Source organism: Danio rerio, chromosome 3, assembly GCF_052040795.2.
Source record: "Danio rerio strain M-AB ecotype USA chromosome 3, GRCz13ab, whole genome shotgun sequence".
NCBI lineage: Eukaryota > Metazoa > Chordata > Actinopteri > Cypriniformes > Danionidae > Danio > Danio rerio.
Genome location: NC_141023.1, coordinates 64,493,263 through 64,517,500, shown reverse-complemented (window position 1 = coordinate 64,517,500; position 24,238 = coordinate 64,493,263). Strand labels below are relative to the sequence as shown.

At 30.9% G+C, this 24,238-nt stretch overlaps 1 protein-coding gene across 2 annotated transcripts in view; it reads right to left on the bottom strand.

Moving 5' to 3' along the window:
- Positions 1 to 24,238, bottom strand: part of sec14l1 (SEC14-like lipid binding 1) — a 47,246-nt gene that overhangs the window by 18,081 nt on the left and 4,927 nt on the right. Inside the window, exons 3-7 of one of the 2 annotated variants that reach the window (XM_087242371.1) lie at positions 6,930 to 8,142; positions 4,726 to 4,882; positions 4,506 to 4,634; positions 2,480 to 2,660; positions 1 to 3 (exon numbers count right to left, since the gene is read on the bottom strand). The exon at positions 1 to 3 is cut by the window's left edge and continues 107 nt beyond it. In XM_087242371.1, the coding sequence (XP_087098497.1) occupies positions 1 to 3; positions 2,480 to 2,660; positions 4,506 to 4,634; positions 4,726 to 4,839 (427 nt within the window). In that variant the 5' untranslated portion in view covers positions 4,840 to 4,882; positions 6,930 to 8,142. The remainder of the gene's footprint in view (positions 4 to 2,479; positions 2,661 to 4,505; positions 4,635 to 4,725; positions 4,883 to 6,929; positions 8,143 to 24,238) is intronic. The other variant, NM_201098.3, reaches the window with a different exon arrangement.

The window sequence follows — 24,238 nt, the reverse complement described above, 5'->3', positions numbered from 1 at the left end:
TGTCTGCAAACACACACAACCGTCAAACAGTTTAAAAAAGCACTAAACACTCAAAACTTACAGTGTTGCGTCTAACAGTATCGTCCTGATCACTATATTGGGGCATTAGGTCTCACTAAGCACCTCCTGCTGGCCTCACTAACAACATACAACAACAATTCTTGCTTTCCCAGGATCTCTCACATCCAGATATTGACCAGAATTAAGCTTCAGTGAGGGACCAGTCTTGATTTACAGAGAGATACCGCTATGTGCCATATTAATCAGCTGCCAGCACATACTGATACAGAGTGGTTGTTTCTCAATTCTAACGGCTTTTTCACACCGCAAGCGAAAGCAGTGCGTGAGCAGCGCGTGTCGAGCAGAAGCAGCACGCAGGCGTTTGCCTTTCACACCAGCTGCGTCTGCAGCGCGGAGCTCTTCGGCAGCTGCTGCAGAGATAAACCTATCGGTCTATTCCATCTAGCTACCCATGTCTCTCTATATACAAAATACACTTTTTAAACTTTTCATCTGCACCAAGGCCCGCAGCAACTTCCTCCTATGCTGTTCCTTTAACCTGCAAATGTTTATTTTACAAATGTTACAGATCAAATAGTGCTGTATGCTTCTCAAGCTCTATGAGAAGTGTCTACAGTCAGAAGACAGTCGCCTGTGATATCATGTCATTTGTTTTTTGATTGTCAGGTTGCTGTAAGCCTATATATAATAATATTAATACAATATAGTTATAATGATATTTATACATGATCAAACTAGTGTTACTTTCTCCGCTTCAGTGATGTCCAGCGGCAGAATAACAGCTCGTTAATTCGTGCTCGTGTAGAGGATGAGACGGACAAAAGTAATTAATGTAAGCCCTTCTTTGACTTATTTTCGTGTTGTCAGATTCACAGTGCAAACAGCTCCAGGTAGGAATAACTCGAGTGACCATAAAACAAAGCCGATTAAAACTTTCTTCCTCTGCTTGAGCTGCACAGCACACAGCGAGCTCACATAATCCAGCATGCGTGTCGAACTACACTACCCACAATACACTTCGCTATGGACTACAAATCCCCTAAATATTCTATTTCCCCTCTCCTGCAACACTAGCATACAACTTAAGAAAAACTGATACTACAATTGTTTTACATTTGAGCTGCGTCCTGAATGGCACACTATACACTATGCACTCATGCACTATGTACTTATGCACTTACACACTCAACAGGAAAGTATATGTATGTAGTGTTGTCCCAAATGGCACACTAATGTTTTTTTACTAAGCGGAAATTCAAACCGTTTCCCTGATGACGTTTGACGGTTGCCAAATCATTGAAATAAACGACCGAATTATCAAATAAAACCTGCCGTGAGTATTGCCGCATTCACCATCGGGAGGCGCTATAATCACTCTCGTAGGAGAATTTTGCTTTCACCATCCAAAATAAATAAAGTTTATCATCATGTGCGTCCGATAGCTCCGCCCCTTCCGCTACGTAAGCAAACCTGCGGTCGTTGAGTGTGTGAAGTGTCCATCATTACACACTTCATTTTAGCGGCTGAATGAGTGCATCATCCGGGTAATTGAAGTGCTCTTATTATTTTTAGTGTTTTCAGTGTGAAGGCACTACTTACACTATTCATACTACAAAATGGCGTAGAATAGTGCATAAGTATGCGATTTGGGACGCAGCTTTGGTTTTGTAGTTCGGGCCTAAATAAATATTTGTTGCCGTTTTCAATCGTTTAAGTTCATTTGATTGACTATATATAAATCAGTTGACATTTTTAACGCATTTATTGGGTAAAATTGTTACTTTTTGCTGTCATTCATTGTGTTTTGGTCATTATCACTGACCAAACGCTGCTGCTGCGTGCGGTATGAAAGCTCTAAACTGTTAACATGGACGCCGAAAAAACACACGCTGCTCACGCTCTGCTCATGCGCTGCTGACGCTTGCGGTGTGAAACAGCCAAAAGAAAGCAGACAATGGACTTGCAAAACATGCTCAAAAACCTTACAAATACAGTTTGCACAATACAAATAACACAGATTTTAATATGAATTTCAGCAAATAAACACCCTTAAGGCATTTATGCCTTTATTAAGATTTTCATGCTGATGTTTACTTTCAACGTAACTTCTGAAATAAATAAGCTCTATCTCCAATCTTCAATAATAAACATGTATAAAATTATGTGCTTCCAACTTCCTTTACTTAGCCGCAACGGCTTTGGGGGCTTCTAGAGCGAATTTTGTGCTCTAGTCTGCAATTGATGCATCCTAAATATCGAGATGCATCTGGGTTCTGTTTTGGGCCCTCTGTTCTTGCTGTATTGAGTTTTGGAGCTGAATTTTGGCATTAGACTAGAACACAATGACGCAAGATCACTTAAAACACGTATTGAGAAACCGCCCGTGTCTTTTCATTCCTCCTCCACATTATTATATTTATGAGCACACGTCAGCGGGCAGCACTATAGTTCATCTTACCATCCGGAGAGCCTGGCACGACGTCGGTGGAACCCAGGTGAGCTCTGCTGGTGCATGCTGGGATAGGTTTGGCGGAACTGACAGGTATCAGCTGAGGGGCAGTAGGAGGAACCCAGCGGGGCATGTGGGTAATGCCCTCCTCCTCCAGCTGTTTAAGGTGAAATTCAATAATCTCCTTTCCCTGTGCGGAGAGAGAGACAGACAAATAAAGAGTGAAACGAGAGTTTACACAAATGAAACGAGTAAACATTGGGTTTAAATACACTGACGCATGAAAACACACTCTTACACGTGAGCCAGCTTGAACCAGGACATTACAACAAAACACATCCTGATAACAAACGTAAGGGAGTGTAAAAGCAGCAGGGAAATCCTTAAGAATAGAGCTGGGAGGTCAGTCAGTATGAGTGCTTAGATCTAGATTACGTGAACAGTTATTCAGTGAATTACATGAAAGGAATGCTGCAAATAGTTTAAAACTGTTGTCCAGAATGCAATAATGTTGCAAGAGTACACACATATTTTGTAGGAGGAAGGTTTTGCAATATAATACAGTTTCTGAGGGGAATACAACATTTGTTAGCTTGTTTTTTATCCAGACAAACACTATAAATAACAATAGATGCTTTACTGTTACAGTAATTTCTGCTGCATGTTGCCAAGATAATTTTCTGAACAAAATACTAGAAGAAATAGGAGAATGCGATGTAAACATTGCCTCTTTCTTTCTTTCTTTCTTTCTTTCTTTCTTTCTTTTTTTCTTTCTTTCTTTTTCTTTCTTTCTTTCTTTTTCTTTCTTTCTTTCTTTCTTTCTTTCGAATTTATTTTAATTATTTACTTATATTTACTAATTCTATATCTATTATTATATACGTATTTACTTGTTTATTTATTTATTTATTTATTTATTTAGTAGTTTAAATATTTAGTAGTTTAACCACTTAGTAGAAAAAATATTTAGTTGATTATATATTTAGTAACTTATATATTTAGTTATATTTATATTTTGTTGTTTTAATATTTAGTAATTTATATATTTAAGTATATATTTAGTAATTTATATTTTTAGTTATACATTTAGTTGTTTTTATATTTAGTAATTTATACATTTAGTTTTTTTTTTACATTTAGTATTTTATATATATATATATATATATATTTAGTAGTTTATATATTTAGTTATTTATGTATTTATAAATTTATATATTTAGTAATTTATATATTCATTTATATATTTAGTAATTTATATATTTATTTAAATATTTAGTAATTTATATAATTAGTCGTTTATACATTTAGTCGTTTCTATATTTAGCTATTTATATATTTAGTAGTTTATATATTTATTAATGTATATATTTTTATATTTAGTAATTTAAATATTTATTTATATATTTAGTTATTTATATATTTAGTTATACATTTAGTAATTTATATATTTATTTATATATTTAGTCGTTTATATATTTGGTGATTTATATATTTAGTTATTTTTATATTTAGATATATATTTAGTAATGTATATATTTATTTATATATTTAGCCGTTTATATATTTAGTAGTTTACATACTTAGATATTTAAATATTTATTTATATATTTAGTAATTTATATATTTATTTCATTTATTTAGTTATTTTTATATTTACATATACATTTAGTAATTTATATATTTATTTATATATATTTAGTTGTCTACATATTTAGTAATTTATACATTTAGTAGTTTATATATTTAGTTGTTTATATATTTGCTTGTTCTTTTTAATTTATTTTGTTTATTAATTTACTTAGAATTACTTATTTCTATATTTATTTACTATTTATTTACTTAATTATATTTCTAATAGCTTGTTTTTATATTTACCTTTTTATTTATTTAGTAATCTACATATTAAACACACACAATTTATGGTTTTGGAAAAGAACATTAAGTACATTTGTATAACATATCTCTGGAGTAATGTAATATACGTTATTTTGCACATAAACCCAAAGATGAAAGGTGATAAACATTTTTCACACACCTTTTTAATACTAGTGGCGTACTGCTTCATTGCGATCTTCTCCGCTGTGCTCTCAAACCCAAAGAAAGATTTGATGTCCATACTTGCAGACTGCTCGAAACAGGTCCAGTCTTCATTCTCTGGATGAACCTGAGAAGGAATAATGGGGACATCAGTTAAACCGGCTAACATGTAAAGCCGTCTGATATGAAGAGTGAAATGAGAGTGTGTGTTTTCAGACCGTGTAGCAGCAGTGTTCATAGACGTTGACTCTGCTGGAGAAGGATTCATTATAGGCCTCGATGTGTAAGGTTCTCTCTCTACGGTTCAGAGAGTTCTTCTGGATGAAGTACATGTAGTCCACTCCTGCTATCTGCACACACCGTCATTGCGTTTTACTTGCAAGGCAAGGCAAGGCAAGGCAAGGCAAGGCAAGGCAAGTTTATTTATATAGCACATTTCATACACAGTGGCAATTCAAAGTGCTTTACATAAACAAGAGTAAAAGAGACCAGGGGTCCGTTCTTCGTACCTCGCTTAAATGATCTAAGATGATTTGGCAGATCCTGGATCTTTTAATCTTGATAACTGATCTCTCGCTAATTTGGTTCTTCAAACAAGTTCGCGAATCAGATTAGAATGTCTGGATAAACTGATCTGAGATCGCTGCGTGTGTTGTGAAGGACAGATCTATCGATCCTCAAAATCATGATCAGCAATGCAACGATTGGCTGACGGCACAGCTGCGTAATGACATCATCTGATTAATATTCAATTATCCATGTGAGCAAAATTACATCAAATTAGCAGTAAACGGCTTGTCAAATATGACACGCAATAACCTTCCACATTTGTTGTGAGCTGCAGGCTTTACACTTTCATGTGTCAAGAGTATTCATCATGTATTTCAGTGCAAATCAATGTATTTAGTTCTACATTTAGAAAATATTGTCTATATTATAGTAGCCGTTTTTTAATCGGTGTAAAGAATAACTGGTCTTTTACAAAAGCATTTTGATATTGGTAAAGGCGTCTGCAACTTTTATGAAGCATCAAATCACTATTAACTATCAAAACATGTTTATGACTGCATAAATGTATTATTGCTTTAAAAAACACATATTCTGCATTACTATTCTACACAATTTGTACTAAAGCGATCTAAAAAGTTCATATCAATAAGTTTTCTCTGTGCACCACCAGGTGGCAGTCTTTGTACTTTCATTTCGAGGGTGCAGATTGCATAAGTAATATATATATATATAGTTAAAAAATATGTACCATTTTCCCAAGTGTATATAACTACTACTGTAAGAAAATATCAGAATTGGGAACAAACTTTCTGTATTATCTTTGCTTGAACTGGGCCGATCTAATCCTGTTTATATGAATTGAACCTGCTCCCGATCAGGTTTGACCTAGCAGTGCACCCTCGTAAATGTCTGCTTCCAAGACGTTAGAGACAAATGTTTTCCTTTAGCATCATCACTTGATGTTGCCGCCATGTTGCTGTCTCTTAGCTTTACTGGTTGTTACGGAAAAAAAATAACATGCTCACAACATCCAAACAGATAAGAGGAACCAAGAAGGTAGCATTTGAAAAACACAAACGGTTTCTCTATTCTGACTGTATTTGCACGCAATTGACAAATAGACACAGGCAAATTGAACTTTAGTTACAGGGCATTAGTGGCCCGATCGGGCCAGTAACGATCCTGTCTACTGTCCCGAACATCTCACACGCTGGCCCCGGGCCATCGGGCAGTCCTTATTGTTGAGCCCTGCAGTGTAGAGACCTGAGGACAGGTGTGATGACTTCTGGCAGCAGCGTTCTGGATGAGCTGCAACTGTCTGACTGTCTTTTTAGGAAGGCCAGTGAGGAGGCCGTTACAGTAATCCACCCTGCTGCTGATAAAAGCATGAACAAGTTTCTCTAAATCTTCACTGGAAACAAAGCATCTGATTCTTGCAATGTTTTTGAGATGATAGTATGCTGATTTACTGACTGCTTTGACATGACTATTGAAACTCAGATCTGACTCCAGAGTCACACCAAGATTCTTGACCTTATTTTTTGTTGTTTGACCTTTAATAACAAGGTACGCATTTACTTTGAGAACCTCATCTCTGTTCCCAAACACAATGGCTTCAGTTTTCTCTTTGTTTAACTGAAGAAAGTAATGAGTTTCAATGAGTTTCTGGTCCTCATGTTGATTTTCAATTATTTTTCAGAACATTTTTTGATGATTTGGGTTACACTTTACAATAAGGTTGTAACAGTTAATGCATTTACTACCATGAACAAATAAAGAACAATGCATTAATACAGTATTTGTTAATGTTAGTTAATGAAAATGCAGTTAATTTTTAGTTCATGTTAACTCAGTGCATTAATGTTATTAAGCATGAATTTAGATGTTGATAATGCATTAGAAAATATTAAACTATCATTAATAAATGCTGTACAAAACTAGTTCATGTTAGTAAATAAAGAAGCCTTAATTTAAAAAAGTGTGACCCATGATTTTTGTTTCTCTCATGACTTTTGGAGAAGTAATGACATTATTTAAATGATTAAAAACTGAGAACTGTATTAATAAAATAAAACAAATTTGCTTACAAACGAGTCATATAGCAAACACTAAATGTCTTAGGAACATTCATGTAATTTATCATATTCCGTCACTCATTACATAGTATAAAGTTCAAGTTTTCTGAAGTTACATTAATGGTCCAATCGGTTTCAATTCATTATGCAAAGCTAAGCTAAAAGTGACCCAATCAGTGGATTTCTTGTTCTGGCAGGATTCAAAAATGGTTCAATTCAACTATTAAACTGTAGGAGATTTGTAAAATGAGTCTTTTCAAAAAAAGGTGGAGTGTTCCTTTAAATGCAAGTACATAGTATTTAGGTTATATTGATGTACTGTTATACAGCATACTATTATACCATTCCTACAGTACACAAGAATGTATTTTAATGCGTTTTGTTATTAATATTTTGTTTAGTTTTTTAGGGCAAAATTATTTTCACATCAAAAGCTACTGTTCAGAATAATCCGCAAACATTTGAGAAAAACAAATTGCTTAAAAACCCAGATTTATATATGCTCTGGACATGAGCACTGCAGTGGCTTTACTTTATATCCAAAGGAAAGATATCCAAAAGGAAAAGAGAGATATCGAAAGACGTATTTTCAAGTTGTAAAGAAATCTGTGTTTTTGAAACTAATGAAAACCGCAGAAGTCAATAATTTGGTTTAATTATTTAGCCTGACATGTTCAGTGCTCCAAAATACTTTAAATAGTTCTTAAAATAAAATATATTGCATTTACTGAGGTAAAAAGTTTTACCCAGACATTTAAAAAGACATATTGTAGAGCAGTAATACCGTGCTATTTTTATCCACGGTTATCATACATTTACAATCTTATCCGGGTCCATGCCCAATAATAATTACAACCACATAATATAAAGTGGGACCAACTCATGCAATAAATAGCATACCCTCTTTAGTAACCGAGGGGCTTCAACATCCACAGTACACCTGCGTTCAATGAACAGCTCGGCCCCGTCCTCACTGTGACTCTCGTTGATGATGTCGCTCTTCACAAACATGGGGATGAGAGGACAGGTCGGGAATCGTCGGTCATAGGCCTGAGAGAAAGAGAGAGAAAAACATGACACATGACAGGAGAAAATGTCTTGAGAAACCTGGAAATGTTACCTAATGGTCCTTTTTAAGACATTTTGGTAAACTTAGAGAGGAGTACGGAAGGGAGAAAGGGAGAGTACAACATTTTTTTTTTTTTTGTACAATCCTATTTGGTGAAATAATAAAAGAAAAACTCCACGATGGTGTTATCAAGACTTTCAGAAAATGGAAATAAATCTGTGTGAGACTGATAACGGCAGGCAGAACAGAGAATAATGTCCGATTTACTGTCCGCCTCCATACAATCTGCATTAGAAACACCTCACACAAGTGGTCATGTGTGTGTGTTTGCTTTTTTATTTTTGGTAATTTGATATAAAGATTATATAATACATAAATGAATACATGTAAATGTTAATTTGTTTAAAAAAAATACAAATATTTAAAACTATTTAAGATTTCAGATGCTAATGAGCGTCTTGTGAAAAGGGTCCATTGATAAAAGAGGAACTGGATTCATGAGCACCAAAAAGAAAACAACATTTTTGCACAAAGTGAAAGTTTTTTTTATTTATTTATTATAATACAACCCCAGGCAAAAAGTATGCAATCACCACTCTTAGACGGTATTTATTCAAATGTTCAATGGAAAAAAAAAAAAACAAGCACATACATGCCACAAAACTATTTCTATTTCACAATCCAACCTTCTGGCTGTACGAAACGCATGCATGCACACACGCTCAAAGAACACTTTAGTGAACTCCAACTGTTTTTACAGATTAAAAAGAGAAAATACATTTGGAGTATGAAGTGTTTCCTACAGCAAGAAGGTTGTGTTGTGGCATGTACAGTGTTCAGCATAAGTAAACCCCTTACAAATCTCTCTTTTAAGTTCTAATTTTAATAGGATGCTATACAATATTATTTTTGTGCATATATTTTAGATTAGTACTGAAGCCAAATCTAGAGCTAATCTTACAAAATAACCCACAATAACGGTACAAAAACTAGTACATGCAAATTTATATGTTAAAGAAAAATATTAAATACAAATTTAAAAAAAGAGAAAAAAAATCAAGAGAAGCAAAAATATTGAAAAACGTCGTTTTTGTAGGTTTGATTTTTTTTAATACTTTGCTTGAATTTAATTGTATTTTTTTCAATTTTTAAACATTTTTGGTGACTAAAATATTATTTTAATACATGTATTTGTTTAATAAATCTGTTTTGTCTTAATGCACCAAAATATATGTGTATACTCACTCAGAAATGGATAAAAAAATTCTCATTTTCAAAATGAGGTGTACTCAATTATGCTGAGCACGGTATGTGCTTGTTTTTTTTCTACACAATTAAACATTTAAAGGAACATCTTCCACTAGTGGTGATTCCATACTTTTTCATGGTTTCTGCTACATTCATTTTTCCATGGCGGGGCGCCACGCCAAAATTGATCCCGTCACGGCTACATTACAGCTTTTCATTCAAAACATTCAGTCGTGTTTTTTTTTTTTTAAATAGAGGGTGTTTTCAATATAATATGTTAATTATAAAATGTAAAGAAATTGTACTGCATTAGTACTTTAATGTAATACAGTTTTCAGCCTCCCACCCTCAATCAAGTTTGGTTTTAACCCTTTATAAAACACAGTTTGGGCTCCCTTGGATTAGTCAGTACCAAAGCCAAAATTGGAACTAATTTAAAAATCCCAAATCCAAAAATTAGTACACCTAAACTAATATATTGTGGAAAATATATTAAATAAAACTAATAAACAAAGGTTTTAAAAAAAAAGAGAACATAAACATTAAATTAGCAAATTTAGTTAAATAGCAATAAATCACTTGAACTTAAATATATAATCTTTTTATTCGTATAGATCGGAAGTCAGGCACATCTTTTTAAAGCAAAGAGCCTTTTTTTAAAGAGCCATTTGGATATATATATATATATATATATATATATATATATATATATATATATATATATATATATATATATATATATATATATATATATATATATAGCTCTCAAAATGCCACTATAAAAATGCATTTACTACTGTATTGCTATAAAATACTACTAATTACTACTAATACTAAATTATTAATTAGAATATTACTATAAATAACACAGGTTTAAACAAAACTTTAATTTATGTCCATGCACAACTCAAAAAATAAAAAATAAATAAAAATAAATAAATCAAGCATCACCATGAATGAAGAATCATTTATGGTATTTTTTTTTCACCATCACCACTCAAATATGTGTTTTTTTTGTCCTTTATTAGGGTCAAAATTCGCTAAATTATTAGGGGCGCAATTCAAGATTATCCGCATTGCCACAAACGCACATCGATCCAATCGTCCTTTCATTGTTACCTGAGTTCTTATTCATTGTGTTGTATACAATTAGAATTAAAAAGGGGATTGTAATTGTAGTTTCCATAGGAAACTGATTTTTAGTGATGGTTATAATTTTATTAAATGGTAAAATAATATTGAAGAAAGACAGCTGGAGAGCCACATATTTCTCTCGAGAGCCATAGGTTCCCTACCACTGCTATAGATATTCAGTGACCAAACTCTTATACTAATGAACATAAATAACGGTTTAATAAAACAGTTTTGTTTAAATGTGCCAATAAATATTGGCAATACTCACTGAGAGATAGCTAAAACATATCAAATGTTCAAAAACGTGGTGTACTCATTTATGCTGAACACTATATGCAAATGACCCTCACATGCAGAAGGTTATTTGAGTTGCTGAGAGGAGAACACTTGTCTTGTGACTGTTTTATTTTTAGTTGACTTAACTTAAGATTAGGTTACCAAGTAAAGACAGTTGACATATGACTCCATGTGTGTGAAAGTGAAGCACAGGTGCGACTGTCAATATTTGCGCCCTGATCTCTCAGTTAATGGTATCTACTGTTAAGTCTAGTGAGAAAATGTAGCCTAAAAAAAACTACTTAAAATTGAAGTAATTTATTAAATATTAATATCTTATTTTTATCTAAGCTTATAATAAACACATTATGTATGTGGGACTCATTTATTTATTCATTTTTCTTTGGATTAGTCCCTAGTTTATCCGAGTTACCACCACCAAAAGAACCGCCAACTATTTCAGCATATGTTTTACGCAACAAATGCCTTTCCAGCCACAACCCAGTACTGGGAAACACCCATACACTCTCACATTTACACACACACACACATATTCACTATGGACAATTTAGTTAATCGAATTCACCTAGTGAATGTCTATGGATTGGGGGAAACCGGGGACCCCAGAGAAAACACATGAACAAAAGGAGAACATGCAAACTCCACATAGAAATGCCAACTGACCCAGCCGGGACTCAAACCAGTGACCTTCTTGTTGTGAGGCGGCAGTTCTAACCACTGAGCCACCGTGCCGCCATATGGGTGACTGTTATTCTGAAAACTGTGAATTTGTTCATGGCCATCAGAATGCCAAAATGCAGGATATACAGATTAAAAATTGATTTAGTGCCTTCCAAAGAGGCGTAAGGTCTGTTCAACTGCATCTTTTGTTGGTTTAACATGTATATTGTGAACTTTGCTTTGAATATTTGCAATCAGGCGCATTTTAATGTTTGTAATGAAGTAATAAACACATGTAAACTGCTGAATATTAGTGTTTAATGCACGTTTATGCACTGTGTCATATCTCTCAGCTTTCAATGGGAATCTTCTGGCATGAAAGAAGGGCAACAAACTTAATAAAACTGAAAAATTTGATAATTGTAAATCTGTTCATAGTAGTCAGAACGCAAATATATATGAATAAAAATTTTATTTAGTGCCTTCAGAAGAGGCCTAAGGTCTGTTTAACTGTTTCTTTTGTTAGTTTCACACATGTATAGTGAACTTTGCTGTCAGTGATTGTAATCAGTTGCAGGTTTATGTTTGTAATGAAGCAACAAACACATGTAAACTGCTGAATATTAGGGTTTCATGCACGTTTATGCACCATGTCGTATCAGACAGCTCTTACTGGGAGCTTTCCGACATGAAAGAATGGCAATAAACTTTATAAAACTTATATTTAAAATATTTTATTGGATTTGATTGAAATTGAATGACATACATCATTGATTAAATGAATATTCAACTCAATTATTTGAGGCGAAAAGTACATTTTTCGACACACTTAAATTGGACATATTTATACAGTAAAAAATTATTGACGTTAGCATGCTAAATGTACCAATAAGAATTTTTGGCAAATAAAAATGTAATTTATTAAAACATCTGTCATGTTTACATGGATTTATTATTAAAAGTGTTATTAAAATATATTAAAATGTTAATTGTACAGCGTTATTTAACATTTAATGTATTGTCAAGCACTTCAACATGTTAGTAAGGACATCAAAATTAGTGTACGTCCTTATAACATAAACAAAATTATTTATAAAAACGTTACTTTTTTGTACGTTTAATGTGTAATAAACAGTCATGAAAATGTATTTTATTTCAGTAAATACTTTTAAGATTTAAAATTACAAGTGAACAATCCCTTTTGTAAGCACATTTTTACTAAAGCTTGACCAATTATATATGTATGTATGTATGTATATATTTGTGTGTGTATATGTATATGTATATGTATATATATATATATATATATATATATATATATATATATATATATATATATATATATATATATATATATATATATATATATATGTATGTATGTATGTATATATATACATACATACAAATACACTGATTAAGTACAAATATATATTTTTTAAAATTAATTGTATATTATTCACATGTTAAAATACAGCATGGTATCCTTTAATATATATATATATATATATATATATATATATATATATATATATATATATATATATATATATATATAAATATATATATATATATATATATATATATATAAATATATATATATATATATATAAATATATATATATATATATATATATATATATATATATATATATATATGTGCCATCTCTAATGATTTAGAAATGACGCACTACAGCTTTAAATGCATTAACGTTGTACATAAGTGCTTCGTGCAGATGTAAATATCCAGTATACAGAGCAGTGAATAAGCACTTTCTAGTGTGTTTGTTTTAGTGTGTGTACTCTGTGCTGTTCCACTGAAAGTCAAGTGTATTAAATGGCAACCAGATCCTGTTAAAAGCCAAACAAAGCTATTGTGTACACACGTGCAAAATGGAAATGATCTATAGACTGCGTGACCTACTAAACAAATGACAAGCTGTTTCCCTCTGTATTAAACACACTTTGGGGGAGTTGATTATTAGATTAAATAACATGATTAAAGGATGAAATGTATATTTTTTTGCATCAGTATAATTGTTCACAGTAATCTGATCATGTTTAATTTAGTTTTATTTTATTTTATAGCTTTATTTAATTTTATTTGAGTTAATTTAGCTTTATTTGAGTATGTTTAGCTTTATTTCAGTTTATTTAACTTTATTTTAGAATATTTTGAGCTTTACTTTAATTAGCTTGATTTTTAGCTTTATTTTATCGTTTTATTTTGCTTTATTTTATAATATTTAGAATTTTCTTTTATTTAGTTTATTTTAGTTTGCCTTATTTTTGTTTTATTTATTAAAACAATTTTAATGTTTTATTTTATTTTATTTTGGCTTTATTTTACTGTTTTATTTAGCTTTATTTTATGTTATTTTATTTATTTTGCAATATTTTGTTTTGCTTTATTTAATTTTGGCTTTATTTTATTGTTTTATTTTGCTTCATTTTATTTTGCTTTATTTTATTTAGTTTAATTTTGCTTTATTTTATTTTGTTACATTTATTTTGATTTTGTTTTGCTTTTATTTAGCTTTATTTTATGTTGTTTTATTTTTATTTGACTTCATTTTGTGTATTTTTATTTTTTGGCACTATTAATGTTGCAACATAACTTTTCACAGAGGAACAGCATGTCTAGTTCTGTTGATTACAGCTAAGAGGCTTTAGTTTTGAGGCTTTGTTTTGTTCCTACTTTGCTTGAGTTTGCATATTTTAGATCCCGTTTTCTTCTGTGTTGGTTGAAGTGTTCGTGCAGAGCTGTTTTGTTGCAGTTGGCATGTGTGAGCAGCTGTTTACGTACATATATACTAAACTATGGTCACCCTCTTTAAAATTCTGGCAATATCTCAAACTGTGTGCTAAATCAATAGTCTGATGACCTCCATGGACGTCATCCATTAAAGCCACTGAATCAAACAATTAAATGTTTTCTCCGGACACAAAGTTTATGTAAGAGATGAATCAGGACTTTTTTTGTCTTTCAGGCACATAAAAAAAACTCAAGGTCGTGTGCCTTTTGTAAATCAAATAAACTGCTTTATAGGTGTATATGCATTTTCTTCAATTCAGTTTGAGCAAAACTGATCAAATAAATAAGCAATCTGTTGATGTATGGCTTGTTATGACAATATTTAGCCTAGATACTATCAAAAACTATGAAGATTCAAAAAAATATAAATACTGAGAGGAAAAAAAAAAGAAAAAAAAAATCACATTAAAAGTTAACTGTAAGTGATTAGAAATGCAGTGCTAAAAAAACAAGAGTTATATTTACAGTAGGAAATAAATCAGATAATTTCCAGTAACATCCCATTGTTTTTGGCATAAAAGAAAAATCTGTAATTTTGACCCATATTGTTTTTTTATAGCCAAAAATATACTAGCGTGGCGTAAGACTAGTTTTGTGCTCCAAACACTTGAGTCAAAATCACACAATGACCTTTATAAAAGACAATAATAATAATAATACTAATACTACTACTACTACTACAAATAATAATAATAATAATAATAATAATAGTGCTGCTTGATCCCAGCATATAATGTTATGAAATATTCTGGATTATGCATTCAAAAATAAAGGTGCAAAACAACATGCATGTTAAACTAAAAAAACACACAATTAAAATGACCTAACGCCTCTTCATAAGAGATTAAATATATTCTGAATCCATATATCCTGCATTTTGTGTTCTGATGGCTGTGTATAGATTTTCAGTCTTTAAAATTAGAGTTTCATCAAGTTTATTGCCCTTCTTTTATGCCATTATATGACAAGAAAGCATGCGTTTAATGCCTCACTACAAACATAAACCTGTGTCAATAATCAACATTCACAGCAAAGTTCACAATATACACGTTTAACCAACAAAAGATACAGCACCTTATGTCTCTTTTGAAGGCGCTAAATACAATCCGTATATCCTGCATTTTGCACTATGATGGCTGTGACCAGGTTCACAGTAGTCAAAATAAGAGTCCTGCATATATAATGTTTATTATAAGCTTAGTTTAAACTTAAAAGGAAAATATAGATATTAATATGTACTTTTTAGATACTATGAGGTACGCATTTGTACTTTTTATGTATTGATATGTACCTTCAAGGTACAAATGTTTTATTTGATCAACAAGTGATCGAGCTACTTAAGCCAACCTATTCTTCTTCTTAGTTGTGTTGTCTATGAAATATAGGCTAAATTATATTAATTTTAACTAAAGTAACCAGCAAATATGTATTTAGAATTGTATTTTAAATATTTAGCTTATGAAAATGCAGCCAGGAATTAATATCAATATCTGCATAAAGAAATGAGCTATATAAAGTGTATTGCCATTATTTCATGTCAGAAAATTCCCAGTAAGAGCTGTTTGGTATGACAGAGTGCATACATGCGTGTTAAACACTAATATTCAGCAGTCTACATGTGTTTGCTGCCTCATTACGAACATAAACCTGCGTCTAATAATGAACATTCACAGCAAAGTTCACAATAAACACATGAAACTAACAAAATATATAGTTAAACATACCTTACGCCTAGCCCGTATGCTCTACTTCAATGTTTAATCCGTATATCCTGCATTTTGTGTTCTGACGGCAGTAAACATTATTCATAATTTCAGCTTTATAAGGTTTATTGCCCTTCTTTTAATGCCAGCAAAATCCAAGTAAGAGCTGTTTGATGTGACAGGGTGCATAAAGGTGGATAAAGGGTGCATTAAAGGTGGATAACACTTATATTCAGCAGTCTACATGTGTTTGTTGCCTTATTAAAAACACTAAAGTGTGTCTAATTACAAAGATTTACATCTACAATATACACGTTAAACTAACAAAATATAAAGTTAGACAGAGCTTCTTCGGAAGGCACTAAATAAATGTTTAATCAGTATATGAGTGCATTTTATTTTCTGATGTCTGTGAACAGATTCACTATTTTCAAAATAAGAGTCCCTGCATACATAACATGTTTATTATAAGCTTAGATAAACTTAAAAATTAGGGGGAAATTAGGTAGTAACACATACCCTTCAGGAACAAAAATGGACCCGTAAGGTACAGAAGTGTACATTTTGAAAAATGTGGTTTAATGCGGGTATTGCGTTGTGAGAAACAAGCTTTTAATATAGCAATACCTTTGCAGCAGCTGCTTCATAAACAGACCAATACTATACTGTACGCCTCAGTGAGATTTTCCACAGTTTTCTGCCTCTGACGGAGAGCAGAGTCTGAGTCTGCACAATGCTGGATGTGAATGGCGAGCGCTGGCTCATGCTGACTAAAGCATGACGTCAAACTGTGCACTCAGCACATCTCAAAAACCAATATGCAATAATAATGTTGATAAGAGCCAGTGATTAGTGCCTTCGCCGGGGGAAATGATGTCACTGTGGGGGTGTGGAGGATCAATGCATGTGAACTGTAACCTAATTAACCGGCTGATCAATCATGCATTGGGCTTGCATTACACTCACACCTGCGACTGGGCCAGAACTACCACTGCTAAAAAATGCGTTGCCTATTTGAGTTTGTCTTGTTTTTAGTCCAAAAATCTAAAGATTATTAAATCAAGATGCATTTTTCAAAACAAGTAACAAATATTGATTTGTTTTCAGAAATAATATGTCAAAATTAAGTGAGTTTTTCCTTAAAACAAGCTAAATAATCTGCCAACAGGGGAAATAAAATACCCTTGTTTTGACTTCATTCATTTTGCTTCGGCTTTGTCTCTTTATATTTTAGGGGTCACCACAGCGGAATGAACCGCCAACTGTATTAGCATTTGTTTGATACAGCGGATGCCCTTCCGGCTGCAACCCAGTACTGGGAAACACCCATACACATTCATTCACACACAAACACCCACTAATACACTACAGCAAATTTAGTTAATCCAATTCACTTTGTTCATGTGTTTAGACTGGAAAACCAGAGCACCCGGAGGTAACCCAAGCCAACACAGGGAGCACATGCAAACTTCACACAGAAATGCCAACTGACCCAGCCGAGGCTCAAACCAGTGATCTTCTTGCTGTGAGGGGACAATGCTAACATTGAGACACAATTTACTTTAAAATAGTTTCATTCCTACCCCACTGGCAGCTTATTTAGCTTGTTTTAAGGAAAAACTCACTTCATTTTGACATTTTTTCTGAAAGCAAAACCATGATCTTCTTTTCTTGTAAAAAATCTTGTAAAACCGGTTCTTAATTTCTGAGATATTTGGACTAGAAACAAGACAAAAATGTTAAGAAAAGCATTTTTTGCAATGTAATTAAACAAGATTATATACTATATTATTTTAAAAATATTTGTTTATTCATTGTTTAATGATTGACAATTCATAGTTAATTTTTATTTAAGCATTATTGTCATAATAAACTAACATGAAATTGAAAATTTAATTAATAAATAAATAAAATAATTGACTTGATTAATCAAGTTCAGCGAAACAAACTAATATATGATGTTTTAATCGCATCATATTATTTCTCATTTCTATCACATAACACAACATTACAGTAATTAAATTCTGTAGATGGGGGAGGCAGTGGCGCAGTAGGTAGTGCTGTCACCTCGCAGCAAGAAGGTCGCTGGGTCGAACCTCGGCTCAGTTGGCGTTTCTGTGTGGAGTTTGCATGTTCTCCTGCCTTCAGGTGTTCCGGTTTCCCCCACAGTCCAAAGACATGTGGTACAGGTGAATTGGGTAGGCTAAATTGTCCGTAGTGTATGAGTGTGTGTGTGGATGTTTCCCAGAGATGGGTTGCGGCTGGAAGGGCATCCGCTGCGTAAAAACTTGCTGGATGAGTTGGCGGTTCATTCCGCAGTGGTGACCCCGGATTAATAAAGGGACTAAGCCGACAAGAAAATGAATGACTGAATGAAATGATGTCAAAATTAAGTGAGTACGACTGAACTCGAATTCGTACGAATTAGCCACTTAACTTGCAAAACGTAAAATACTTACGTTTTTTCGTGAGATCAGGCTGCATTTCTCTCACAAGACACAACATTACAGTAATTAAACACTGAAGTTGTTTCATTTTTAACAAAAGGTGTTGTAACAAATGGGTTATATGCACAGACGTGTTGTTCAGCCACTGAAATTTTCCGGCGAAAGATTGATGCGAGCATTTTCAGTTTCATAAGGGCCTTTTACAGCATCGATAATGTAGATTAATATTTAGTTTGGTAACAAAACATTAGTAAATAGCGCTATTCCGCCTAACCTGCTTTACTGAGGTGAAGCTGCTTTTATATTCACATTGGGTCATTTCTTAAACAATGACAGCCTGTGACACGCTCCCTATACTGTTTACCTTGCTACTCCGAATATTCGCTCGGAAGTAGCATGTAAAGTGTGGCTTAGTAATAAGTTAAAATTCCTGCACGTCGCCGGCCAAACACTAACTACATTTCTAACTGGCGAATGACATGAACTATAGTGGGTTGTCTGCTGTCGTGTCGTGGTGCACGCATTCGCGATTTCAGAAGGCGTGGCTCTGAAATACAGTCCCTCCCCTGCTGATCAAAGCTAATATGCTAACCGATTAGCATTTTGGCAGATCACCTACTGCACCTTTAATTTTGACTCATTATTTCTGAAAACAAGCCAATGTGTGTTTACTAGTGTAAAAATGGTTCTTGAATTTTGAGATTTTTGGACTAGGAGCAAGACAAAAATGTTAATTCTAGTTAAAACCACACTGAAAATCCTGTGCCGGACCAAGTGTTTATGTGGTTTAAGTGAACTCGGGACAGTACTTTGGGGACCTTGTTCAGGGGATTTCACTCACTGTAAGCCAACAAACCATTTCCATTAGAACAAAGCATGTTTGCACTCTCTCCTTTAAGTACGAAAAGCATTTTTTGCAATGCAACTGGTTTGACATTATATATAAAAAATAATGATAGTGTCTTACTTCAAGCAATTTTATTGTTTAATCATTAAAAATTCATTGTGTTTCTATTTAGTTTGTATTGAGTTTTCTATTTTTATTTATGTTTTATTTTGCTTTCTTGTCTTTTATTTTACTTTGCTTTATTTTTTAGCTTCATTTAATTTTATTTAGCGTTATTTTATTTTGCTTAAATTTTAGTTTATAATATTTTCAACTAATTTTATTTTAGGTAACTTTATTTTATTTTATTAGATTTATTTTAGTTTATTTAGCTTTATGTTAGCTGATTTTGCTTTATTTCAGTGTATTATTTTGCTTTATTTTATAATCTTTAGCTTTTTATTTCATTTAAATTTATTTTATTTAGCTTAATTTTATTTTATGTTAGCTGCTTTTGCTTTATTTGTTTTATTTTTCTTTATTTTATAATATTTAGCTTTTTATTTTATTTACTTTATTTTATTTAGCTTAATTTTATTTAGCTTTATGTTAGCTTATTTTGCTTTATTGTACTATTTTATTTTGCTTTATTTTATATCATTTAGCTTTTTATTTGATTTTATTTACTTTTTTTAGCTTAATTTTATTTAATTTAGCTTAATTTTATTTTGCTTTTTGTTAGCTTATTTTGCTTTATTGTACTGTTTTATTTTGCTTTCTTGTCTTTTATTTTACTTTGCTTTATTTTTTAGCTTCATTTAATTTTATTTAGCTTTATTTTATTTTGCTTAAATTTTAGTTTATAATATTTTCAACTAATTTTATTTTAGTTACCTTTATTTTATTTTATTAGATTTATTTTAGTTTATTTAGCTTTATGTTAGCTTATTTTGCTTTATTTCAGTGTATTATTTTGCTTTATTTTATAATCTTTAGCTTTTTATTTCATTTAAATTTATTTTATTTAGCTTAATTTTATTTTATGTTAGCTGCTTTTGCTTTATTTGTTTATTTTTCTTTATTTTATAATATTTAGCTTTTTATTTTATTTACTTTATTTTATTTAGCTTATTTTGCTTTATTGTACCATTTTATTTTGCTTAATTTTTAGCTTCATTTAATTTTATTTAGCGTTATTTTAATTTATTTTGCTTAATTTTAGTTTAGAATATTTTGAACTAATTCTATTTTATTTAGCTTTATTTTATTTTGATTTATTTTAGTTTATTTAGCTTTATGTTAGCTTATTTTGCTATAATTTAGTGTATCATTTTGCTTTATTTTAGTGTATTAGTTTGCTTTATTTTATAATCTTTAGCTTTTTATTTCATTTAAATGTATTTTATTTAGCTTAATTTTATTATATTTTGCTTTATTTTATAATATTTCGCTTAATTTTATGTAGTGTTATTTTATTTTATTTAGCTTAATTTTAGTTTATAATATTTTGAACTCATTTTATTTATTGAGTTTTATTTTATAGCTCATTGTCAGCTTCTTTATTTTATTTATCTTTAATTTATGACATTTAACTTTATTTTATAATATTTAACTTTTAATTTTATTTAGCTTTATTTTATTTTGCTATATTATGATGCTGGGGCAAACATTTTAAGCATGCTTTACAGAAATTATTATTTCTCTTGCAGAAAGTAATTGTGCTATTATAATTAATGTGGATGTTTAATTTTAGTGCATGTCAAATCTTAAAACCATAGGCAACACTTTATTTTACATTCCAGTTTCTCATGTTTGTGGATAACAACTGTTCTGTATTATCCATAAACCAACCTCTGACCTTAACCTTAATCCGTGTAGTTACCTTATATAATGCGGAACATTCTGTAAACACACAACACCCATTCGTAGAGTAAAATAAAGTGCAACCAAGGTATAAAAACATACTTAAAATTATAAATCAATAATGAAACTAAATGTCAATCAAAACAATTATTATAAAATGTAAATTATATAGATTTAATGCAGTTAACATGCAGTTAAATGTCCCTAAAAAACAACAATAACATTGAGTTCAGGTTGCACCTTTGTTTCTGTAAAAAGTGCTCTTTTACTAAGGTCTTGCCTTGCTAGTGTTAACGAGAGGTTAATGATGGTGTAAAAGCCTATAAAACATTAAAAGCTCACGGGACGGTTGTGAAAGGACTGAAGTGTGTGCGTTACGGTACTGACGTTCTGTACTCTTATCAGCTTTATCAGGACAGCTGGTGATCAACAACTGAGATACACAGAGCCAGTGTTACGTTTACATAAGAGGTGACATTATGAAATGTCTTGTCAGATATAAAGCCGCGTCTGTCAAACTTCGAAGGAAATTGTCGATTGAATTCACAGTATTGTGTGTTAAGTGTTGCAAACATTTTCTGTGCATTGGCAGGAAATATTAAAATAATAATAGTAATAATAATGATAATAATAATAATGATAATAATAATAATAATAAAGACAAATATCAATACCAATAATAATAATTATGATAATAATAGTAATAGTAGTAGTAATAACAATAAAAATATTATTAATAATAATAATGATAATAATAATAATAATAACAATAAAATATTAATACTAATATTAAATATAATAATAATAATAATAATAATAATAATAATAATAACAATAAAAAATAATAATAATAATAATATTCGTATTATTATTATTATTATTATTATCATCATCATCATCATTATTATTATTAATTATATACAGTAATCAACATTCGAAGTGAATCAAAAATGTTTTTCAAAATTGTCCTAGGTCAAGAATGGGTATTGTTCAATAGTTTTAGGACAACTTTGATGAAAAGTGATGATCCACTTTATAAGTTGACTACTATATATATGAAAAATGTTAAAATTGTCATTCATTTTTAATTATTTTTAATTATTTCAAATATTATAATTGATGTTTAACCGATCAAGAAAATTATTCACAGTATTTCTACTACATTGTTCTTCTGAAGCATATTTTTTTTCTTTAAGTTTGGCTAGAATAAAAGCAGCTTTTATATGAATAAATAAATACTTTTATAATGCATTATTTATTCAAATATAAATAAATTAAGATAACGCAATTATTTTATTTAAATAAATATTTTTAATGTTAGATTGTCAACAAAACAACCCACTGCTGGCCAATGATTTTTCTAATTAACATAACTTACCTAGTTAACACACAAAAGACCCCAGTTAACCTTTAAACTACACTTGAAGCTGAATATCTAGCAAAATAATTAGTAATAATTAAAAGATTATCTACCGTTATCATGGCATAGATGAAATAATGAAGTTGTTGGAATTTATTAATTTAAACTATTATGTTTAACAATTAAAAAAGTAATAATAATCCTGTTAAACAGTACCTGAGGTAAGTTTTTGAAATAAAATAAGAACTTCGAAGGAAAGTTTATAATAGTGTCTTCAACTGTGTATATAAATATGTTAATATGGGTAATATACAGAATTAAAAAAAAAATTACAAGATTTATTGTATAATATATCTAATTCAGAAAAGTCTTAATAAAAATATTGTTTTGAAATTAATTTATGTATGTATGTATATATATATATATATATATATATATATATATATATATATATATATATATATATTTTTTTTTTTTTTTTTTTTTTTTTTTTTTTTTTTTAATATTTACCAAATGATGTTTAACAGATTCAGGAAATTTTCACAGTATATCTGATAATATTTTTTTTTCTTCTGGAGAAAGTCTTATTTGTTTTATTTTGACTAGAAAAAAATTTGTTTTATTTATTTATTTATTTATTTATTTTTTATAATAAAGGTTACATTTGTTTATGTATTTGCTAACATTAACCATCAATGACTTATACAGCATTTATAATAATTTGAATGCTCAAAAAACACTACCCGTCGTCACTCCCTGCCTTAAAAGCAATATTTGGTGGTTTTGTGGGCGTGGCCAGCCCTGAATGCATTTTCAAAACCCCATTGACTGGACATTCGTTGTGACATATTAATTGAAAACAACAATCTTAAGAGTGAGTTGCGTTAAAAAGGATGCAAGTCTCCAAATGCTGTCCCTATCTGATTGTACGTTACCCATAAAAATTTAATTTGGTTATTACATTTTCCACTTCAATTTGCAACTTAAAGTGTTAAAATATGCATGTTAATGGCATATTAAAACCATGTTTGGAAATGGCAAATGTAAATGGTAGAATTTCTATTTACTTTAAATTTTGGTCCAATCTTTGCTCATATTTTATAGAAAATGCTCAATCTATTGTATTCTACACATCACATAAAAAAATATTGCTCACACAACTTTCACATTAACAAAGATGAATAAATATTGTAATAAATATGTTGTTCATGTTAATAAAAACATAAAATTAACTACCTAAACCTTGTTGTGAACCTTTTTGTTTTTAGCAGACCACATGATTCCTCTTTCTAGATGGCAAAAGTGACCAATAAGAAGCCAGGATGGGAACAATCCACTTTAAAATGATGAGCACACAAAGCACTGCTTGAATTAAACTATAAATACCATTAAAACAATAAAGCAATCGTGGCTTGTGCTCTATGAAGTTAAAGATTCACCTGTATTTGAGCTGACAGCTATCTAAAAGTCTAGTGAACTCTGGAGCACAGCAGCTTTCACTCCGAGTACAGCTGACTGGACAAACTGTGTGAACTCTACTACACAGAAATAATTATGCAGTGTTTTACAAAGGCGAGATGTCCCATTCTGGAGTTGATGAATGACCTAAGTGATGGTGTTTATATAGTTGAAGCCAAAATTATTAGCCCTCCAGTGTAATTTGTTTTCTTTTTACAAATATTTCCCAAGTGATGTTTAAAGGGCCGTTCAGATATCGTGAAATTGCA